At 39.4% G+C, this 20,772-nt stretch overlaps 2 protein-coding genes across 4 annotated transcripts; one reads left to right on the forward strand and one right to left on the reverse strand.

The window, feature by feature from the left end:
• Positions 1-1,744: 1,744 nt before the first annotated feature.
• GAR1 (GAR1 ribonucleoprotein) lies at positions 1,745-6,064 on the reverse strand. Of its 3 annotated transcripts, XM_088524045.1 has the most exons (7): positions 6,048-6,064; positions 5,294-5,489; positions 5,061-5,215; positions 3,558-3,617; positions 3,035-3,176; positions 2,174-2,269; positions 1,745-1,859 (listed from the first exon to the last, which is right to left on the reverse strand). In XM_088524045.1, exons 2-7 carry the CDS (start codon positions 5,469-5,471, stop codon positions 1,846-1,848), a joined length of 645 nt encoding a protein of 214 aa, XP_088380171.1. In that variant the 5' UTR covers positions 5,472-5,489; positions 6,048-6,064; the 3' UTR covers positions 1,745-1,845. The 3 variants fall into 3 exon arrangements, with proteins under 3 accessions (XP_088380171.1, XP_088380172.1, XP_088380173.1); XM_088524046.1 differs by lacking the exon at positions 6,048-6,064 and having other exon boundaries at positions 2,174-2,242; positions 5,294-5,506; XM_088524047.1 differs by lacking the exon at positions 6,048-6,064 and having other exon boundaries at positions 1,745-1,853; positions 2,222-2,269; positions 5,294-5,506.
• A 1,530-nt stretch (positions 6,065-7,594) lies between these two features.
• CFI (complement factor I) lies at positions 7,595-20,186 on the forward strand. Its single transcript, XM_010223768.2, has 12 exons — positions 7,595-7,693; positions 9,224-9,533; positions 10,606-10,750; positions 12,065-12,243; positions 12,474-12,584; positions 13,737-13,853; positions 14,988-15,026; positions 15,560-15,663; positions 16,335-16,450; positions 17,186-17,460; positions 18,872-18,973; positions 19,858-20,186. The coding sequence occupies exons 1-12, from the start codon at positions 7,634-7,636 to the stop codon at positions 20,073-20,075; spliced, it is 1,776 nt and encodes a 591-aa protein (XP_010222070.2). The 5' UTR covers positions 7,595-7,633; the 3' UTR covers positions 20,076-20,186.
• Positions 20,187-20,772: the final 586 nt, after the last annotated feature.

Consider the following 20,772-nt stretch of genomic DNA (forward strand, 5'->3'; position numbering starts at 1 on the left):
CAGAGACTGAATCTGGGCATAAGAGACTGTCATCTTAGTCTTCCAAGGGAAGAAGGAGACAGCTCTCCACAACTCAGTACTGGAGCATCAGAGCAGGAATGCAGCACAGCAGAAGGTGCAGCAACTACTAGTATGACAGGGCATAGGCAGACCTTCACTGCAGCTTGATATTGTTTGACTGCAATTTAGTGTGTCAGAGGTGGCTTACAAAGATACAACGGCTTGCATAAGATTTTGTCTAGATTAAGTCATAGTCCTAAATCATTTAGGCCTAGCAATGCATAGCAGCAAATAATCTAAACATCTTTAACAATCTGGATTTAGCTGACCTGAATAAAGCTCAGTTTGAAACAATACCAGGTAAAGAACTTGTATCCATTGATTCCTGATTTTGCTGTGGTTAAAAGTAGACTTATTTCTTCTCATAAAAGCAGACCTAGGAAAAATTTCCATGTTTTCTTTGTAAGAGAAGAGTTATCCTAAATAGTATCTGTTTAGGTTTTGTATTTGAATTCTTGAGTAGTTTCTCCAGTTTGCTTCAAGTTTTGTTCCAAGGATTATGCACAATGAGCAATAAAGTTTGTTAAACTGACAAGTAACTGCCCAATTTCAGAATTTCAGCATGGACAGCAAATTCACTTTTGTCAAATTTTCTTCTTTCTGTTAAGTAGAAGGCTAACATAACTAATTTTCACTGAGCTTACAAGTTTAAAAAAAAAAAAAGGCAACAGCATGCTCAGAACAGCATTTTCAGAACTTCTGAAAAAGATGCTCAAAACACTTTCACTTAGATTATTTTGCAGATCTTTTCAAAAATGCATAAGACTGTACCGATGGACTCCCTGCTTGAGATACAAGCTGGAGGGAAAAGATTTGTTTTTTTGCATTGTCTCTTCTCTTTCCAGAGCTAACGAGTAGAGGCAACCTGTCATTCTCCATCCTCAAAGACAGACAGTTACTAGCTTTTCAACACTCCTTGTAATAAACAACAGAGGACAACAAAGCCTATGTTGAAGACTCATGCAGGCTTTATGTCTTCAGGGAGTATTTAACATCATGTGTGCAGAAGACCTAACTGTAGCAAGATATCTGATCTTAGACGTGGGCAAGCTTGGTGCACTTCAGTGGCCTTTTCAGGACATTAAATCCGCAGAGAAACAGGGTAAGCTGGGAAAAACCCAGAACAATTTCAATATTAGTGTAATTGGACACAACTACTTAGGTGACTTAGGATTAAACATGAAATTATTAACAGACAGCAGCTTCTAAGAAGAATATGTCATAATGCATTTCTTTTCATTCAGATTTATACAGAAGAATCCGTAAAGTCCCTATGCTACTGTCTTTTCCTTGCATACATTAGATATAAAAATAAAGTTCTATCAACACAAAATCTTGAAGTTTAGTTTGTAGAAAAATGTTCAAAGATTGTTTAAATGGCATGTCCACTGCACAGCAATCTAGTGGATTAAATATAAAGACAGGATGAGGACAAGAGATTGGTAACACATTGGTAACAGATTCACATATTCAGAGAACCTGTGGAGATAATAAAAAAACCAATGGACTGTTAACTCCCAGCTCTAACATGAAGTCAAGCACTAATAAAAAAATAGTTTGTAAGAAACCCTTTAAGTATTATTTTGCCTTAGTAAAAAAGTTCAAGTGTATTCTGAGCAGTCTTCAGTTCTTCAACAGGGGTTATATTGTCCTTGTATGTTCATAAATAGTCATTGACCAAGTCCTTTATAAACAATTTTTCAGAGTCTGCTAGAAAATTTATCTTGTTCTTCACTTCTGCAGATCATACAGTAAAACAGCAGGAAGGCTGTCGTGGCTCCATTTTTAATATCCTCTCCCTATTTTAAGAGGAAGAAAAATACACTTAACAAGTCATGTCTTAGTTGCATTTAAAACAAATCAATGAAACACATAATGACAGGAATTGGTAAGATAAAAGTCATTATCATATTTGTTCTTACAGGTCTTCTTGAGACAACAGCTAGAACTTTCATAAGCATACAGAATACTGAACTTAGGTTTAGGATAGCTACTGTGACGAACAGAAACTTTTTACATAAAAATAGCTTATAAGCCCTTCAAAAACAGATGGAAAGATAAAAGTTTAGCAGGACCTGCATTTATTACCAAAATGGAACAACTGCACACTTACCTCTGAAGCTTCCTCCTCCTCCTCTTCCTCCTCTGAATCCTCCTCCACCTCTTCCTCCTCTGAATCCTCCTCCACCTCTTCCTCCTCTGAATCCTCCTGAACATAAGTCAGAAATTACATTTTGAGGAGTCTATGAACTCTTTCTGATATGCATAAAAAACACTTTGTTAACAGTTTCAGAAAGGGAAGAAATAGTTTAATACAAAAAATGTTCACTGCTTCATCCTAGTCCTCTAGGCCTCCCCAAGTCATCTCTTCCTTATAGAAACTCCATGGTGACTTATGAGAGTGAAAAAATATTACAGCGCTTTATGTAAGAAATCAGTAGATTTTTTTTTCTGCTCCCTGCACACAAAAGGACAAGGTGGGGAAAAGGGAAAGTCTTCAGCATAAGAAAGAATTAACTTTATTTTTAACCAAGGAACACATCCCAGATGTGTCAAATACATAAGACAGTGTGGAGACCAAGGAGTCATGGATCCCTTATTTCAATCAATGTATTTCAAGCATTGCGTCCAAACTAGAATTTTAAAATATAACAAAAATGCAGCTTTCGCTAACAGTTTTCAGTGTACGCTACCTATTAATTTTTACCAGAAAAGATTTGCTTAGCATTCACTATTTTTTCTTAATCCTATTAATTCTATCTTGGTTATGAACCAACGCACTCTCCTTTCCTATACTTTAACCTACTATTAAACTAGTTGCAGAAGCACAAATTCCGCGCTTGGGAAGATGTCACTGTCTCTTCTATCGAGATATCAAACAGAAATATGTGTCACTTTTTTCTTCACAAAATAACTCCTTATGCAAGCACTTTACTAGAGAAGCATTTTGCGGATCCTGTTCTAAGGATCTTACCTCCACCTCTACCACCACCTCTTCCTCCTCCACGTCCACCACCACGTCCTCCTCTACCACCTCCTCTAGGAAGACCCTTTTCTCCAGGAGGCCTTGGCAAAAATCTCTGCAGGGGTAGTAGCTTTGCTGGATCAATATAAAACTGTAGGAAGAGAGTTCCATTAGGCTCTGAAAGCATCAAGACTTATGAGCGCATTGATTTTTTTTATTCTTTCATAAACATTCACAACTGAGTCTTTATGTCAAACTGTCCAATGCAAATGGCAAAAAAACAAAATGCAAATATAAAAAATCAAATTATTGAAAAAAAAGTCTGCATTTTAGAAATTTCACTAGTTACATTTTTTTCTCCTCAATAAAAAATAAAAACAAGGCAAAACAAAAAGTGAAAAGGAAGAGTAAACAAAAACTAAAGTTTTCAAAGGACAATCAGCCTTTAATGTCAACAAAAAACCCTATTTGTAAAGCTGCATTTTATCTAACCGATGACATACAGTAACATTCTGCTATTAAGACTGCTCACCTTTTGCATTTTTTTAAATGAAGAAGCTTTCATGTTCTCAGACAGCTTCACTGAAAAATACTATTATTTTCTTTAAGGAACATAACATTAATAAAATATTAGAAACAGTTTCTTTGACTATTATATATAACTATTCTATATAAGAAACAATTCAGACAACTTCTTTAGCAGTACATAAAACGGCATCATTACAAATGAAAAACTGTAACTGAAACTTCGGAAGAAACTATTTCTAGTTTTTCCCCACATCTTTTTTCCACAGCTACACATACAACATTTTGTGGTAAAATCTTTTTCTTCTACCCTTGTATTAAGGCTTAAAAGAAGAATATGTCAATGGGCAAGAGTATTATAAAATAGTTGTGAAGAGACAAATTGATAGATAACTACCATCTGAATTCCCATGATGACCTGGATATATCTCCAGAATGATCTGAATGAACTCCATGATGCAAGGGCTCTGCTAGCACAAATCTTGTCAGATACAACTGCCTGGCAGCTGCCTGGAAAAGAGGTAAGTCAGCCCAGCCTCATCCTGCGGGCAAAATGGCAGAGTCTTCATGACTACACATACAACCTTGCCCATCCTGTGGCTCTCAAGCATACAAGGCCTGCTATACAGCTTTCAAAAAGGGCTGGCCAACTCAACTTAAGAAATCTGAAGACTAAAATGGAGAAGCCAGAAGCTGAAAATTCACTCATGTCCCTTATCTCTAAATATGCTACAGTAGCAGGATGAAAATAAAATGTTTCTGAAATTCAAGTAATTTCAATGCAAAAAGTGAAGTTGTGATCAATACAATTTCAAATAAAATATGTGATCTAACACATTCAGATCATGACAGTGATTTAAACCTGCACATTTTACTTCACATTTAAAAAAGCACAGGAGCATGCACAGAGCTGGATACCAATACTCAGTCAAAAAAAGACTAAGTCTTACTGTCACTTCATAGGTTTACTTTGCCATTTGTCTCTCTCTCTTCTGTCAGGAATTCTGTCAATCCAGCAATAATGACAGAAGGCACCCACCAACTTTGACTCAGCTATCCTCCTTCGCAACAAGATACATTAGCATGATCTCTCTTAACAATTAATTTAAGGAATAAGTTGGACCATAAGAAAGATCCCCTAAAACACAGACCGCCCTCTCCCTTGGGCCAAGTCAGTTATTATGTTCATAACCTATAGCAGGTAGCATCTTGAAAAGCAACATCTTGAAGCCCCAATCTCAGAAGACATCTGCCAGTACCTTACATATTATAAACTTAGCTGATGTCTCTGGCTGACACAAGATACCAATATTTTCTTCATATCACAAATATTTTAAGATAAGCACCTCATCAGAATGAGGCATTTACTTACAGCTGCAGTTACATCTATGACTATTTACATCTAACTATAGCCAAGCCTTAAATTATTTGAAAATTCTAGAGTAATTCCATTTAACAATCAGCCTTTAAAACACAAATATCATACACCACACATGCTTTTGAAGGATACAAAATCTCTTAGCTGTCCGAAGATTTCATCTACTTTGCCAATCTGCTCCTTATTATCCAAGTACACGGGTGCGTTGAAATAAGGCACCCTGTTTTCTTCTGTTTTACATTTACAGACAATGTCATCTTCACATGGATGCATGAACTCTCCCAACACTGAAATAAATAAGAAATACTTAAGACCTGCAATGGTCATTCTACATTAAACAAACGTAATCTCTTCACATAACTTACAGACTACCCTTTCTGGAGGTCCCTGGTCATATCCGCCTCTGTTGAAGCCTCCTCGTCCACCACCTCCTCGTCCACCGCCTCCCCGTCCAAAGCCACCGCGTCCACGATTAAAGCCACCTCTGTCACCACCTCCTCCACGATTGAAGCCCCCTCCTCTTCCTCCTCCACGAAAAGTCATTCTCTATTACCTCCTAAACTGAATGGGGAGGAAAAAAAAAAAGAAGTTTAGAAGTAAAAGGTGCTTCATATTTGACTTGCTGTATAAATACAGATCTCTAGACAGCATTATTTGCGAATTTAATAGTTAGACACTTCATTCCTTACTGAAAACATGCAATTGCACAAACTTCAAATTTCCACCCAAAACATAATCTACTGCAATGTCTTTCTGTAAAAAGAGACTCCCGATAACACTATGGCTTTTATTCATGTTCCTCAGAATTCTCCATTCCCATTACGGGCCGCGCAGCACAGCTATGCACCAGACCTGTACAGGAGCGCGTCGAAACGAAAGCGTGCACAGCACCGACAGCTCCTTTCCCGGCACCCTCCCAAGGGCCGAAAGGGCCTCCAGACCCGCCAGCAGCCTGCGCATGGGCGCCCTCCCCGCGGGGCACCACCACCTCCAAAGCCACCTCAGAAATCCCTCAGCGCAGCCGGGTCCGAGGAAGCGCGGGCGCGTCACAGCACGGTCAGTAACGGTCAGTAACGGCCGCGCGCCCTCCCTCACGTCACGCGCAGCCCCCTCACGCACGTGGCGCGCGCGGCCGCTGTCGTCAGCAGGACGCGCCTTAGCCTCGCGCATGCGCAGCCCCCCTCCGCCGTAAAGCAGAACCGAGCACAAACGGACGGAGCCACAAAAGCCCCATGGAACGCGGTGGGGGGGCACTTTTACGACTGTTAGGGAGCGTCCTGGCAACCGTTAAGGGCCGTTGGGCACAGGCGCGGAGGCCGTTGGGCCGCCGCTCGCGGGACTTTGTTCCGGGCCGCCGCGCGCTCCGTTCAGCTGCGCGAACAGCTGCGACTGCAGCCCGCGTTGCAGGGGTCCTCGCAGGGAGTGAACCCCAGGGCCGCCGGCAGCGCGAAAGCAGCATCCAAACATGCTGAAAGAACAAAGCGCGCAGAGGGGAAGCCCATGTCCCACCTCTGCTCCAACAGCCTTGTGCCAAGCGTGCCTCGTGTCCGATCCGCAGGGACGGCGGCTGGAGCGGCCCCAGGCTGCACGCACACAGCACTGTCCTAGGGAAAGCGGGCATCTCTCAAACCTGCCCTGATGGGTCTCGAAGATCTCAGGGTGGACAGCAGTAAACCCACTTTATAAGGGAAAAGGAACACATTTCTGATAATGGTGTGACGGGAAAGTCATTAGCAACAAGAAAAAAATATATATAACAATGAAGTAATGAAAACAATGAAAAAGACAACAGCCCCCTTTTCACCTTCTTGAGACTGCATTGATCAAGTTCTGTTCATTTCATCTGCTTGTAGCAGCTGTGTTGAACCGCAAACATAATCCCAAGCATTGTACAATCCATGGCTCCAGCAGTCCCTCTCAGACTCCAGGCTTCTACTGACCATGTCTCAAATGATGAGGCCTTTTTTAATGTCACTGTGTGACACTGAGCTCTAAAAAAGTTGGGAGGGCAGAAAGTTGTCTTAACAGGGAAGAGATATGACCCTCCCTCAGTAACCTGCCCGCCTAGAAGAAAAATCTGTTACCATCTTATATGTAGCCTGTACTGCTATTTGTGGAGGATTCTGGTTCTCTTGTTTTGATTTACTGCTTTTCTGGAAACTGACTTTCGAAAGAATACTTCAACCACTTGACAAATACTTGGAGCAATTTTCTATAAAATCTTGTCATATAAGCCCATAATTTAGCTGACTATATAATGGATAGTACATGTCTGTTTTTCATTTTCTCTCACACCCCCCATATATGTAAATAAAATCTGTTGTGTAAAAATACATTTATCTTCAACACTAATTCATCTGATTAAGATAAATGCCTATAACCAGGAGAATCAGACTGATGATTCTGTCAGTCTCTTCTGGCAAAGGAATGCATTCTTAATAAGTTTTTCCTTTTAATCATTTACTTTAGGGCCTTTACTTTTGTTATCTCTTCTTGCAGTTACAGTAAAACCAGATGGATTGAAGCAGGATCCCTCTGGTGAGATCAGATTTATCAGTTAATAATGGAGGCTCCTGCACTTTATTTCTAAATACACTTTAAAGTATTTTACTAGTGGTTAAAAATTAAACACAAATCAAACAATTGGCATTCAAAAGAGTCCTAACTGGAGGATATCTCTCAAAAAAGAGAGATAAGACTTCATCATGAGTGTGGTTCCAGTTCTCTTGGTTTTCTTGTCTCTCTTTTATTTTTGTGGAGCAGAGGTAAGAATTTATTTTATTGTGGTATCATTAATTTATAAAAAAAAAAAAAGTCAACAAGATTACTTTTGTAGAAGTTTTTTTTTTAAGTTTCCTTTCATAGTATTAATCCATTTCTTTTAGCGCAGTCTGAATATTTGAAGCTTTCTATTTCATGGTATCAATTAAATCTGAGATTTACATTAACAGTCTTCTGGAAAAGATTTTAATTATGATCCTAAACCAAATTTTTGATCAGAGAAAGGTGCAGCAGTTTGTCCTGTCGCACTTTTTTTTGAGAAAAGAGGTTATGATCTTAACTTCTAACATGGCAACATGCCTGAAGTTTTGCTCTGGAATTTGTTCTGGCAAAAGTGCCCCATTAAAGTCTATGTGGGTTCAGCATTCACCATAACCTGAGTCTTTTAGCAGAACCCTTACATAAAAATCAGCTGCTTTGGTTCCCATTTAGTGCAGCTGTGGGGAAATGTCTTTTAAAATATGAGACTTAGCCAAGCCAGGTCTGGCTAATAGGCTGGCATGTAAATTTAGAGATTATGCATTGGATTTTACTGACCTGAGAACAGCAGAAAAAGTTTAGTAAGATGATACAACTGTTAAAAATTGCTTTGGACTAAAAGCTGCCCCAACAATATACCCACTAATTTTACTAGGGCCAGGATTTCTTCATGAGAACTTTAAACCTAAGCTTTATTGATTCAGTGGACACAGTCAAAGTTGAAAAATCACATTTGAGGGCTAACCCTTCCCTTATTTTTTATGCAAAGTCCATCCATGTATTTTTCACATTTCAATTTTGTTCCCACCTTTAGCTTTTACTAAGCATAAGCACAACTATGTAGCCTCTGGAGAGCTACATGAAGATAAATTCAGATATAGAGCCACTCACCTAGAGATGGTTGGTTGGACAGTCAGAATCAGCCCTTGCAGTCCAGTAATGACCAGCAAGAACGCTGGAAATCCACTGATGTGCAAGATACAAGAGAAAAAAAAGGATGATCAGGAAGGACATTTCATTTTCAAATTTCTTGAAGATACTTACAGATACTTGCCTTTTAGGTAGTTCATTAATATTTACAGGTGAGATTTGAACTCAGAGCCAATTAGAAAAATAAAACATCTCAAAAAAAATCAAGTTGCTACTTTTTTATTTTCCTAGCACTTAACTCCCATTATGAACTTTGCTTACAATCCCATTGCTGTGGTATGTTAAACCACTTCCTTAGAACATTTATAATCTACTATGAATTTCAGCTGATGTTCGAACAAGAGTGCAATGTTTGCGGAACCAGGAAATGAAAATTGCACTGGATGAATGATATAGAAAGAAAAAGACTCCCCAAAAAAATGAGAAGGATGAGGTGGTAAAAGGCAAGGGAATAGGCACCATAAATGAAACTTAATACCTTTATGTACAACAGGAAAAGGTGTGTGAGAAAACATTGCTGGAGAGAGGGATTTGCAGGACTTTCGGTAGCTGTTGTAATTCCTGGTCTTGATTTTTTTTCTTTTTTTTAACTTTGTGCCTTGCAGAATGCAGCATCTAATGCTGAAGAAAAACAGGTTAGGCCTGTCCAGCCAGCTGAGCAAGAGAACTACTTGATAGAAGAATGTTTAAGTAACCAATACACACACAATTCCTGTAAGAAAGTTTTTTGTAACCCATGGGAACGATGTGCAGAGGGAAAATGCCATTGTAAACTTCCCTACCAGTGCCCAAAGAATGGCACTGCAGTTTGTTCTACCAATGGAAGGCAGTTCCAAACTTACTGCCAGCTAAAGAGCTATGAATGTCAACAGCCTGCAGCAAAGTTTCTGAACAATGGGAACTGCGTGTCTGGAGGTATTAATATCTCCTTTTCCAAAATATATCAGTCATGCATTTGCAGAAAAGTAGATGCTTTACTACTTACAGCTCAGAAAGCCGCTTTATTTCCTTGCAGTAGTAAAAACATAAATCAGAAAATGAGAACACTGAAAATGGGCACTGTTTATTGATTTTCGTAAATCTACAGTGATTGTCAGGCCCAGCTGCCCACTCATACTTCTGCCTCTTGTATCTGTCAAACTATCTGGTGGAAATGGAGGAAAGGGAATGAGGAAAAAGCGTGCCAAGGTTTCCATCCAGATATCAGACCTGGTGGGAGGCGCAGAGGGAGGGGGCCGCGGGGACAGACACCTCGCGGAGGAGGTGTTAAAGGTGCGGGGAGTTCAGGGGGAGCAGGTGCGTGCCGTTCACCTCGCGTGCGCGTCTCTGACACAGAGCTGCTGCTCCGCGAGCGCGGCCGCCCGCCTGCTGCCCGGGCACGCGCTTGCCCTCTCCTGCTCTGCAGGCTGCATCAAGCTGCTGCTCAGGGCTCTGGCAGCACAGCAGCCTTCACCTGAGCCTCCCTCCCTCCCTCAGGAGGCTGCTGCAAACTGCCTGCGGTCCCTAGCCATCTCCCTGCGGGGCTTCACTAAGTTAAGGGCTGGGAAGCTGCATCTACTCAAAAAGCTCAAGTTTTGCCACAAAATTAATAGTTGCAGGATCTAACTGTCTCACTTGGCATCTTGCTGACTGGTTATCAAGAGCCCTATAAGGAAACTCATGATACTAAGATGCAAGCTTTTTTCAGCAGGCCTCCATGTACTCTTGAGGTAGGAACCATTATCCTCAATTGTCCTGAAACTGGCATATTTTGAGAAAAGACTTAAAGTCAATCGCCAGAAGAATCAGGAATAATACCTAAAGGTTCTGTTTCCCAGTCTGTTGTTCCTTCCATGCGAACTTCTACTGTCTAAAAGAGTTAAAATTACATCTGCTTTATTTCTGTACTGTCTTTCCACTAAAATGCTTCTATAAAATAAGATTGGATTTGATGCTTTTGGGGGATTTCCCTTTCTTTTTGAATCCTTTCTTTTTTTTTTTTTTTTAGAAACATTTGAAGTTTCTTTGGGCCATGGCGATTCAAATTTGCTTCGAGTAAAACCTGTGAATCGCAGAGAGGATCTTTTTGTATGTGATAGTGAGTGGACTATGAATGAAGCAAATGTGGCCTGCAGGCACCTTGGCTTTGAGTTGTAAGTGTGGGGGATTTTCTCTCTGGATAACCGCAATGGGTCTGAAAATGTACTGGGGCTCATGTTAGGGTCAGTTACTGTCAGCCAACAATTAATAAGATTCAAATACAACGTATCAGCTGTAATATCCTGAAAAAGCTTCTTAAATTGACACTTGAGAGTGAAAGACAAAATGTAGTGTTTTGGGGTTTTTTTTTCCCCCTATTCTATTGCAAATAGAATATAGGATCCCATTCAGGCCATAATTATTTTAATTCAAAATAAAACGGAAGACTGATGCATGATTTTCCTGCCAGCTTGGCGCAAGGGAATCTGTGTAGATGCAGCACTGCGCAGTACCCCTGAGCCACGCATCGTGCCCAGAAGCTCCCCAGCGTGGCTCCGCGCGGGCTCAGTTCTGCTCTGCCCCTCGCACTAGCCAGGCTGGCAAGCACCAGAACAAGGCTCTCCGCGCAGCTCGCCCCGCTGCCCTTGCTTGCTCTGCCCCCAGGACTGGCTGGAGCTGCACACAGTTTGTTCTCTATCTTGTGAGCACGCTGATGAGCTGTGTTACGCACTCAACTCATCATAACGAGTTCCTTTTATATCCCGTAAACAATATTTTTACAAATATACCACTAATTTAACTTAGGCACGTAGGAATGATCCCCCCAGCAATCCTACCAGAAGACTGATGCTATTTCCTGAAATTACACAGACGGAATTTGTGCTGAGACAGAACACTCAGTCCTCAGCTCCATTGTAAGCCTCTGTAGTTACTTATTTACTCAGTAGGTATTTGTTTAGGAGACGCACACACAGATGCTTTAACAGGGCAACATTCAGGCAAAATCACAGCCACATTTGAGGTAGGATTTATTAAATCCCAATCTTGCATCTTCCTGAGCTCCCTCACCATGCACTGATTCTGATAACATAAAGGATATCCAACCTAATGCAATAATTTACCTCCACAGTTTCCAAATTACAGCTTATCTGTGTCCATACAGAGACAGCACTGACAAACTGACAAGTTTTTTTTATACAAGCAGAATCTTCTGTCATGATACTTGGTTACTCTGGCAGGGCTACATATGAATCCAGGGCCAGTCCAATGCAGCAATTGGCCAAAAAAAAATCATTTTGTTTTGCTTTCCCTCCCAAAATAGTAGAATCTCCTACTCACCACATCCCATTCCATATGAAATCTGTAGTTTTTTTCTTGGTCATGACCAAAATTCTTGGCCATGACCAAAATCACACAACGTCCGAGCAATAAAAGCAGAGGACAATCCACTGAAATTATATGAATTGTTATTATTTGTGTCTTCACAGAGGTGCTCAATACTACCAGTCCAATTCCAACATCATAAAATCTACCTTAAATCCATCACAGTGTCTTCAAATAACTTGCAGAGGCCTAGAGACAAGTCTTGCTGAATGTTATATAGTGGAGAAATCAAGAGACAGGAATGAGGGATTTGTTAGCCTTGACTGCTATGAAAATGTCAGAGGTCAGTAGTATTTTCTTTGTAAAGATCTATAAGGAGTTCTTCATTTTAAGTTTATTTTACATATATGTAATATATGAGCTAGTCCAAAGAAGATCACTACTTACTTTAGCAAGCCTTAATATGCCTTGGGCCAAACTGCTTAAATAAAACGAGTAGGAAAAATATTTCCCTGGGTAGCTGTGAATCTACAGATATCTCCACACTAACTGTGTTTTCACCCTGCGGCACAGACTGCTCGGCCGGCGAGTTCCACTGCGTCAACAGCAAGTGCATTTCTTTGACTAACACCTGTGATGGAATCAACGACTGCGGGGACCTAAGTGATGAGCTGTGCTGCAAAGGTAACACTTACTTTCTCAGATGTTTGTAAATCATTCAGAAAACCTTCCCCAAAGAATGCAAAAACTTTCACAAAAGAGTCACTATGTTAAGGCAACCAAACCATAGTTTCAGTATAGATAAGGGCAAAAATAGAGACATAACAGTTTTCTGAAGCAGGCAAGTGATCTCTCGGAATGAAAAAATACAAAAAAAAAAAAAAAAGATATTTAGGAGACCATATCAAATACTGATATAAAATATTACCAGTGTTATATCAAATGATAATGCATCATTAGTTGATAAAAATCAATAATTAATGCATCATCTTATAAGCCATCTTCAAAACAAAGTAAAGCTTTTCTTAAATGCCACATCATCCATGGAATAATATATATGATAGTTCCTGGTGCACAGCTTGTTCATGAACAATTATTCTTTCAGCATCAGCAATTCCAAGTGTAAAATTTTTCATTGAAAACAAGGAATAGAGTAGCTCACATAACCTGAATGAAGGAGAATACTTTCAGAAATTGGGTTTCAGGTGCCAAACTATAATATGGATTACAAATCCCATCACTATCCCTAAATAATTTGTAGTTTTATGATTGTCAATAAATTTGAATAGACAGAACAATCATGGAAACTGATGGAAACATAATCACAGGCATTTTAAAAGAATAACTATATGTGGCTTCATATATTTAGTGGGGATTTATTTAGATTTTGCTTGACCAAAATGGTACTAATTTATCTACATAGGCTGGAAGCGATGGTTTCTGGAGTTAACTGAAACCTTTCCACTGAGTTCAGTGATCTTTAGATTAATATTGGGCTATCTGGATAATTTTAGATGACTGTCTGATGTTCTGTTAAAGAGATATGTCCTTAAACAATAGATTGGCATAAGATTAGAAAGGAAGTCCAAAAACTCTGCCATAAATTCAAGCATTGGATGAAATTGGTAAGGTGTAAATTGGCCCAAATTTTTGAACCTTTGTTTTGAGAGTGTAAAATTAAGAGAGCCATTCATTTCATTTTACATGAGATGTAAAATGACAACCAAGTGCCTTATAACATGGATGTTACATTGTGTTAAATGAGCTCCTTAAATATGTAAGGTTCTTCAACCGTATGATCCTGCACTTGAGCAATGTAATTCTCTTTTATTACAGCATGCAGAGGCAGCAGTTTCCACTGCAGGTCCAACATCTGTATTCCAAGTAAGAACGTCTGTAACAAAGAAGCTGACTGCCTCACAGAAGAGGATGAAGCTCAACTTCACTGTGCAGGTTTCCTTTTGAGGGTTTTATATTCTTCTTCTTCTTCCTTTCTTTTCATTCTCATCAGTTACAACTATACCATGCATATTATTAAATTACTTAACAGATTAGCAATGCAAAATGCATGCAAGAGTTCATCTTCCGAAGGTTATATTATTTGTCACAAGAGAGGAATGAAAGCTTAAATACCTTCTCCTTCTAGAAGAAAATAAAAAAAAAAACTTAAAAAAATAAAAGGGAAACTTCTATGATTTTAAGAGGCTTAAGGCAGCAGGCTTATGTCTTTTGCTTACATAGCCATCTATCAAACTGGTATCCCATATTTGTGAAGAAACTGTGGACAGGGCAGGCAGGAGTATTTTCCTCAAGGATAAGTAACTGAACCAGTTTGCTAATATAATAATTTCCCTGTGGTGTTTCACTCCCTATTGCAAAGATTTGTTTTGTTTTGAGCTTACAGTGTTTTTCCTTGCTCTGATGAGATACAAAGTCTAAAGCCAAAAAGTAAACACGATCGGCAAGGGTAAACTGAACTCTAATAGTAAACATTATTGTTAGTAACCTGATAATAGGCCAAAGCCTCTGCCACTATTTAGGAACTGAACTCAAAGGGCATTTTATTTAAATAAAGGCTGACATACCAGATCCAAGGAAGCATTTAATTTCCCTCTCAAGCTGCATGCCCTCCCTTACCCTGTTCCAGAAGAACACTGCATATAAGGACATCAACTAAGTTGAGGACAAAATCCAGTCACCTAATGCTTCTTTGGGCTTTAGAAATCTCCCAGATGTTTGATGGGGCAAGAGGAGGATGTTCTGATGTTTCCTGCTGGAGAAGACAGAAATAGGCCATTTCTTAGGATTCCCTAAGCATAGAACTTAGAGAAGTCAAATAACTAGGAACCAACATGTGCTGAATATAGGTCAGCTGCAGGTAGAGGCAGCCAAGGAGTGCCTATTAAGAAAGGAAACCTCAAGCATGAGGCTCAGAGAATATTTATATTTGTAAAATGTTGTTTTAAAAACTGTTACTGTTTACTGTTTTAAAATCCACCACGATTTTAGGACATAAACATATATTCAAGTAATAGAACAAAGTTAAATATTTGTGAATGTTTTCAGTAATTCATTATTCTACCACAGATAGAGAAAAATATGTTGAAAATCACAGTATGGATGAAGGTAAGTGTAACTAACCCTGCATAAAACACTGCATACCCTCTAATATGTGGCTTTCCAGCTACCAGTCAGCTTGGCAGATCCAGAACACTCAGGTATTTGGACTTCAAGATTCAGTATGCACAATAGGGAGCTTACTATTGGGCTTGCTTTCCACTCATTTCAACAATGCTGTAGTAGCTTATCCTGGCTGAGGATCCACATCTGCATGTTTTGGCAACTAATGGAGGTAAACTCTAAGCAAGTCTAAGGGAACTGCTTTAAAATTATTTGCATGAATGCTGGAATTGCATAGAATGCCAGAATGCAAAATGAAGGGAAATAATGTGAGAGCAAGACACAATTTTCAAAGTAGAAACAGTTGCAGAAACTTTTTGTCTATGCTTTCCTGCTACTGCAGCTACTTATAATACTCACAGCACTCACGTTTTCAAAATAAAGATAACTTGTCATCTTACAGAGATGTAAGAATTATGTTTCTAAAGTTTTTGATGTAGTGCCTTAAATCTGTGACACATTTTTCCTTTTTCTTAAAGAAAGAAAAAGAATAAAGACATTTCTTCCCCAAATAAACTGCGGTCTTACAAATCACACATTAACTCGACGGAAAAGAATCATAGGTGGGAAAACTGCAAAAAAGGTAAAAAAGCAACCCAAAAAAACTCTCCTTACTAGATAAGAGTTCAATCAGTATCAATTTAAAATGGGCACTGTTGTCCTTCTGTTCAAAGGCCTGGAAATAGCAAAAGCAGCTATAACACTAATTTCATAACTAGCAACAATAGTGGTATTGCACCAAATTCATGTAAAAAGAAGAACTCGTAAATAAAATATTATAGAGTGCTATAATTGAAGGATATATTGAAAATGATTCAGCAAAATACTAGAACAATAGTTCAGTAAAATACTTAATATTACAGCTAGATATTACAATTTTGATAAAACAGATTTTAAACCTAAGCCTCTGAATCAGGCTACAGCCATAAATTGCTATACTTGATCATACTGGGTCAGATCCTACATTCCTGACTCCAAATCCTGTTTCACTGGCTGGAAGGGTTTTCTGATTGAAAGCTGGGGGGAGAGACAGAGTGCACGAAGTGACAAGAGTGAGCAGAAGTACTGTATTTTGGAACATGCACCCTCTGTGCACAATTCATGGACAATTTCTGGGCAGCAACCCAAAAGGATTTACAGCCAGCTACAGTTAAGGAGATGAGGTGATACAATGAACCATAACCCTTTATGCACTACAAATAACAGCACAATGATTACAAAATAATGTTACTTGGATTTTTGTTGTTTCAATAGGGTGAATTCCCTTGGCAAGTGGCAATTAGAGAAACTGGCAGTGAAGGTGCAACAGTGTACTGTGGAGGGGTTTATATTGGTGGCTGTTGGGTTCTGACTGCTGCACACTGTGTCAGGTAAAAAGAACAAACTGGGAAACGATTTCCTTTTTGTAAGGCAGCAAAATTAACTTGGAGATTACTGCTCTTCTCATCTACTTGTTTGTTGACTCCTATTTGCCTAGACAATAAAACAATTAGGAACACTAGCTCACCCAAGTTAACGATGGGAAAGATGCAGAGAAGGTAGATTATTTTGACGGTGCATAGAAAGATGAAAAAGTGATGCTGAATTTGAGGAGCCATAGCATTCTTCAGGCAGACACGGGGCAAGCAGGAAAGGCTCAGCATAACCACCCTGCACAGAAGGGCACTATAAGGGGCCTCCCCTCTCCCCGATCACCTCTGCTCTGGGGAGGTGTGGGATCTGTCCCACCATCTGTCCCTGAAAGGAACATACTCCCCAGAAGCAGCAGGTGTGGTCCCTTCCACACTTTCTCGCTGTTATTTTATATGAAATCAAGGAGACACAGACCTCTGTTTTCTCTTTGTGACAGCAATGAATACAGATGCTGACGTTAGCATTCTTTTCAATATTAGTTGCAGTGCTCAGCAATAAGTGTTATTTGCTTTGCATTTGCTTGAGAAACTTGACACATTCCTGGACATCAAGTCCAGAAAGAAACTATATGTATATAATTTTTTTTTCTATATAAAAAAAACTTCAATAAAATGCAAAAGTTTACTGCTAGTGAAAAGATACAAGTGCGCTCATGTTAAGCACCTAAAATATTTTGCTCTTTTTTTTTCCAGAGCAAATCGAGTTCATCTGTACCGGATCTGGATTGGGCTGTTGGATACAATACGGTTTAACAAAGAGACAGATACTTACCAGTTAAAAAGACTAATCATCCACGAGAAATACAATGCCTCAACTTATGAAAACGACATTGCTTTGATGGAGCTGAAAAGTTCTGGAAAAGGAGAATGCTCCCTAAAGTACACCACACCTGCCTGTATTCCCTGGTCAGAGTATATGTTCAAGTCTGGTGACACATGCAAGGTTTCCGGGTGGGGACTAGAGAAAGGTACTTGACATTGCTTATTACTAGTATGTATTACTTATAATTCTTTTTCAAATTGTTGTTAGGTTTAATTTTGAAAAGGCTCAAGAGCAGCATGTGCAAACCTCTCGAAAAAGAAACAAACAAAAACCCACACAGGCCATGACTTGACTTTCGGACATCATCCTGCTTGTTCTCTTTCCTCGGCAGCTTCCTTTTTTGTGCCAAACATTTAGCAAATCAGCCTGGAAATAGCTTTGGTTACAGAGTACCCTGACAAAAAGAAATGTTGATTTTTCAGCTAGATTTACACTCCCTGAGCTGGTGTGTCCCAGGGTAGCACAGACATTTGTGTCATCCGGAATGAGGCGGCAGCATGAAGGAGACCCCACCCTTAGCAAACATAGCATTATTTGTTGAGTATTCACATATATACTTCTTTGCAGAGGAGACAACAGGAGTGCAGTACCTTTTGGGTATATGAAAGAAGTGGCTTAAATGGAGACCTGCTAAAGGTATTTAACAACTGGCAGGTGGTAGCTCACTGTGGCCCAAAACCAAGGCCAGTTCAGCGTCCCCAGCCCGCAAGGACCTGAGCTGCTGCCAACAGTGTGAAAGTCAGCACACCCTGTCCCAGCTGCGTTTGAGCGTAACCCGGAGAAGGCTGCATGGAGACAGATAAACCAGATAAAAAAAAAAAAGTCACACTTTGAAAGATTTGCAAAGCGTTTGTTTTGTGCTACCAAGAGATCACAGTCTGGCATTGAAGCTACTGCATGCTGGCTGTGAAGCTACTTCTGTCCATGCTCAGTAACAGCCATAAGGCAAATACAAAGTTAGAAATTACTACAAAAGGGACAGAGAACCTCCTCAACCTTGTGAATGCAGAGTTCACCTGTATCTTTAATATCTGGTCCCCTCATCTCAAAAGGACATAGTAAAATTGGGAAAAGCTCAGAGAAAGGTAACATGCTCAGAAGCAAGGAAGGGCATCCATGTTAGGGGAAACTAAGTGAGGTAAAACTGGAAGAGATGGCTCAGTGGGGGCATACAAAAGAGGATTTATCACGTCATGATGAGAAATACTTTTCCCAAGCAACTATAAGTGTTTCTTTGTTGTTGAAACTGCTTGTTCTGCATGGGCTCTAGAAGCAACTGAGCAGTCAAGCAAGGGGCAAGTAAAAATACCACAAAATGAAACCATTGAATTTAATGCTGCAATTAAACCACTCTGCTTTTGGTTTGAACCATATGGCTAACGTACTACAGTACACAGGAGGAGAGTGTTAATAGCAGTTTATCTGATTGATAATACTGAAGATTATATTCAGTAGAAAAGCAGATATAAAGCTTTCACTTTATGATATTTATTATATTTAAAATGTCTACTATGCCCTTATTTCTAATTTAGAAAAAATATTCTTTTCTTTTCTAGGTTATACCAAACAATATGTCCTAAAGTGGGGCAACGTTAATTTATTTCAAAATTGTTCTGAATTGTATCCAGGACGCTTTTTTAAAGAAATGGCATGTGCAGGCAAGCAATAATTTTTTGTTATTATATTTTTTAAAGTTGCCATCAAAAACGCTCTTTCTAAGATCAGATGTATTGGCAGGAAATCTTCAAGACTTCTTCAAGAAGTTAATCTTGTTAATCTTCAAGATTAATCTGGCCAGAAAATATGCTTTCTATTGGCTGAGAACTTTATTCCTCTTTCAAGTTTCCTGGCATCATATTTGCCAAATTGATCACTGAAAGCTGCAATGAGCAGTGACTCTTACCCACACACACCTTAGGTACCTGGTGCTCCAGAAGGCAGACACTTGGACTGAGACTGTACTGGTTGGGCAGCTTGCTCTCCCCCTCACCCCAGCATCCCTATGCTCTTTCCCATATCTGCACATCTATTTCCACCAAACTTGTAGAGAAATGTAATTCTGAAGCCTCTGCCCCTCTGTGAAACTTAGATGAAACTGTTTGGCAGAGAGGACACCAAAGCCAACACATTGGCCTACACACAGTATGATCACATACATACCTTTAATTCCTGTAGGAAACCATGTTACAAGTCTTTGTACCTTTTCCTTCTAGCTTTTGTTCACTTTTTAGGGGTAACTTCTAATGATATAAAATACAGAGTAAAACAAGATTCACATGATTCACCCATGATAACACCAGAACAAATGAAGAAAATCTGGTCCCCTATAAACATAAAATAAATCCCTGCACTTAAAGGAAAGGAGGAGGAATGAACTGTGTGCATTAGGAATCTCTGTTATTGATGGCTATAAAGTGCCGTTATCTGTGATCTAAAACCCAAAACCCTAGGTTTAGGCAACCTAAAACCCCCCTGAGCTCCATGTTGTGTGCTAGGTTATACGTGAACTTAATTTCACTTTTTGTTACTTCTTTCACTTCAGGTACTTACGATGGTTCCATAGACAGTTGCAAAGGTGACTCAGGAGGACCGTTGGTCTGTTTTGATGCAGAAAATGTGGCCTACGTCTGGGGTGTTGTGAGCTGGGGAGAAAACTGTGGCGAGCCTGGTCATCCTGGTGTGTACACAAAAGTGGCCAGCTACTACGACTGGATTAGCCGCCACGTGACAAGGAGTCTCATTTCACGGTACAACGTCTGAAGCTCTGAAAAGAAAGTATTTTCTTGTTAACATCTATGCAAAATTGTACAAGAGCTGTTTGTCGCAATCAGCAGTCATGTAACTTAGCAACTATTAGTACAAATCTTTAAAGAACGTATTTTGAAAACACGTAGAGCTTTATGCAAAATTCTCTAATAAAAGCATGCTTATTAAATATCTGTTATTACTTTTTTAACATTTCATATTGCATTTAAATTGGGGCTGGATGTGTTTTTAAAATGGATAACAATACTGACTGCTGTAGCTGGAAAAATGACTGTCACCCTGCTGACGTATGAGCTGCACAAAAAGGACAGCAAGCAGAATTCCTTCAAGAAATCCCATCACCTCAAGGCCATGAGATACTTCTGGGATGCTGCTTTGCTTGCCAATGGTTCTACAGGCTTACTAAGAAACTAGGCTGAAGGCTGCCTATTCACTAACAGCTTGAGCATGATCATAATGCTATATTCAATTGCCCAGCTATTCACTCCATTTGGTCATAGTTCCTTCAGCTACAAAACAGGTAGCTTTTACCTAGTTAATACACCTCATCTGATCATCAAGCTTGTGGCAACTTTTTAGTTTGGTAAATTTTATTAATTTAACCATAGCTGGTCAAATAACAAACAAAATTTTAAACCTTGCATCTTAAATAATAAAAAAGTGCCTTAAATAATAAATGTCTTTAGTATCT

Source organism: Tinamus guttatus, unplaced genomic scaffold (assembly GCF_059628265.1).
Source record: "Tinamus guttatus ecotype Peru unplaced genomic scaffold, ASM5962826v1 Tinamus_guttatus_pri_ptg000202l, whole genome shotgun sequence".
Taxonomy (NCBI): domain Eukaryota; kingdom Metazoa; phylum Chordata; class Aves; order Tinamiformes; family Tinamidae; genus Tinamus; species Tinamus guttatus.

What these genes read in the sequence shown, in the direction of transcription:
- GAR1 (XM_088524045.1), bottom strand. Translation starts at nt 5,471, where the DNA reads ATGACTTTTCGTGGAGGAGGAAGAGGAGGGGGCTTCAATCGTGGAGGA. An exon ending in ACCTCCAGAAAGGGTAGTCT is followed by an intron (nt 5,216 to 5,293) that starts GTAAGTTATGTG and finishes TATTTATTTCAG; the next exon opens with TGTTGGGAGAGTTCATGCAT. An exon ending in TCGGACAGCTAAGAGATTTT is followed by an intron (nt 3,618 to 5,060) that starts GTATCCTTCAAA and finishes AGAAAATAATAG; the next exon opens with TATTTTTCAGTGAAGCTGTC.
- CFI (XM_010223768.2), top strand. Translation starts at nt 7,634, where the DNA reads ATGAGTGTGGTTCCAGTTCTCTTGGTTTTCTTGTCTCTCTTTTATTTT. An exon ending in CTGCTATGAAAATGTCAGAG is followed by an intron (nt 12,244 to 12,473) that starts GTCAGTAGTATT and finishes CCTGCGGCACAG; the next exon opens with ACTGCTCGGCCGGCGAGTTC. An exon ending in ACTGCTGCACACTGTGTCAG is followed by an intron (nt 16,451 to 17,185) that starts GTAAAAAGAACA and finishes TTTTTTTTCCAG; the next exon opens with AGCAAATCGAGTTCATCTGT.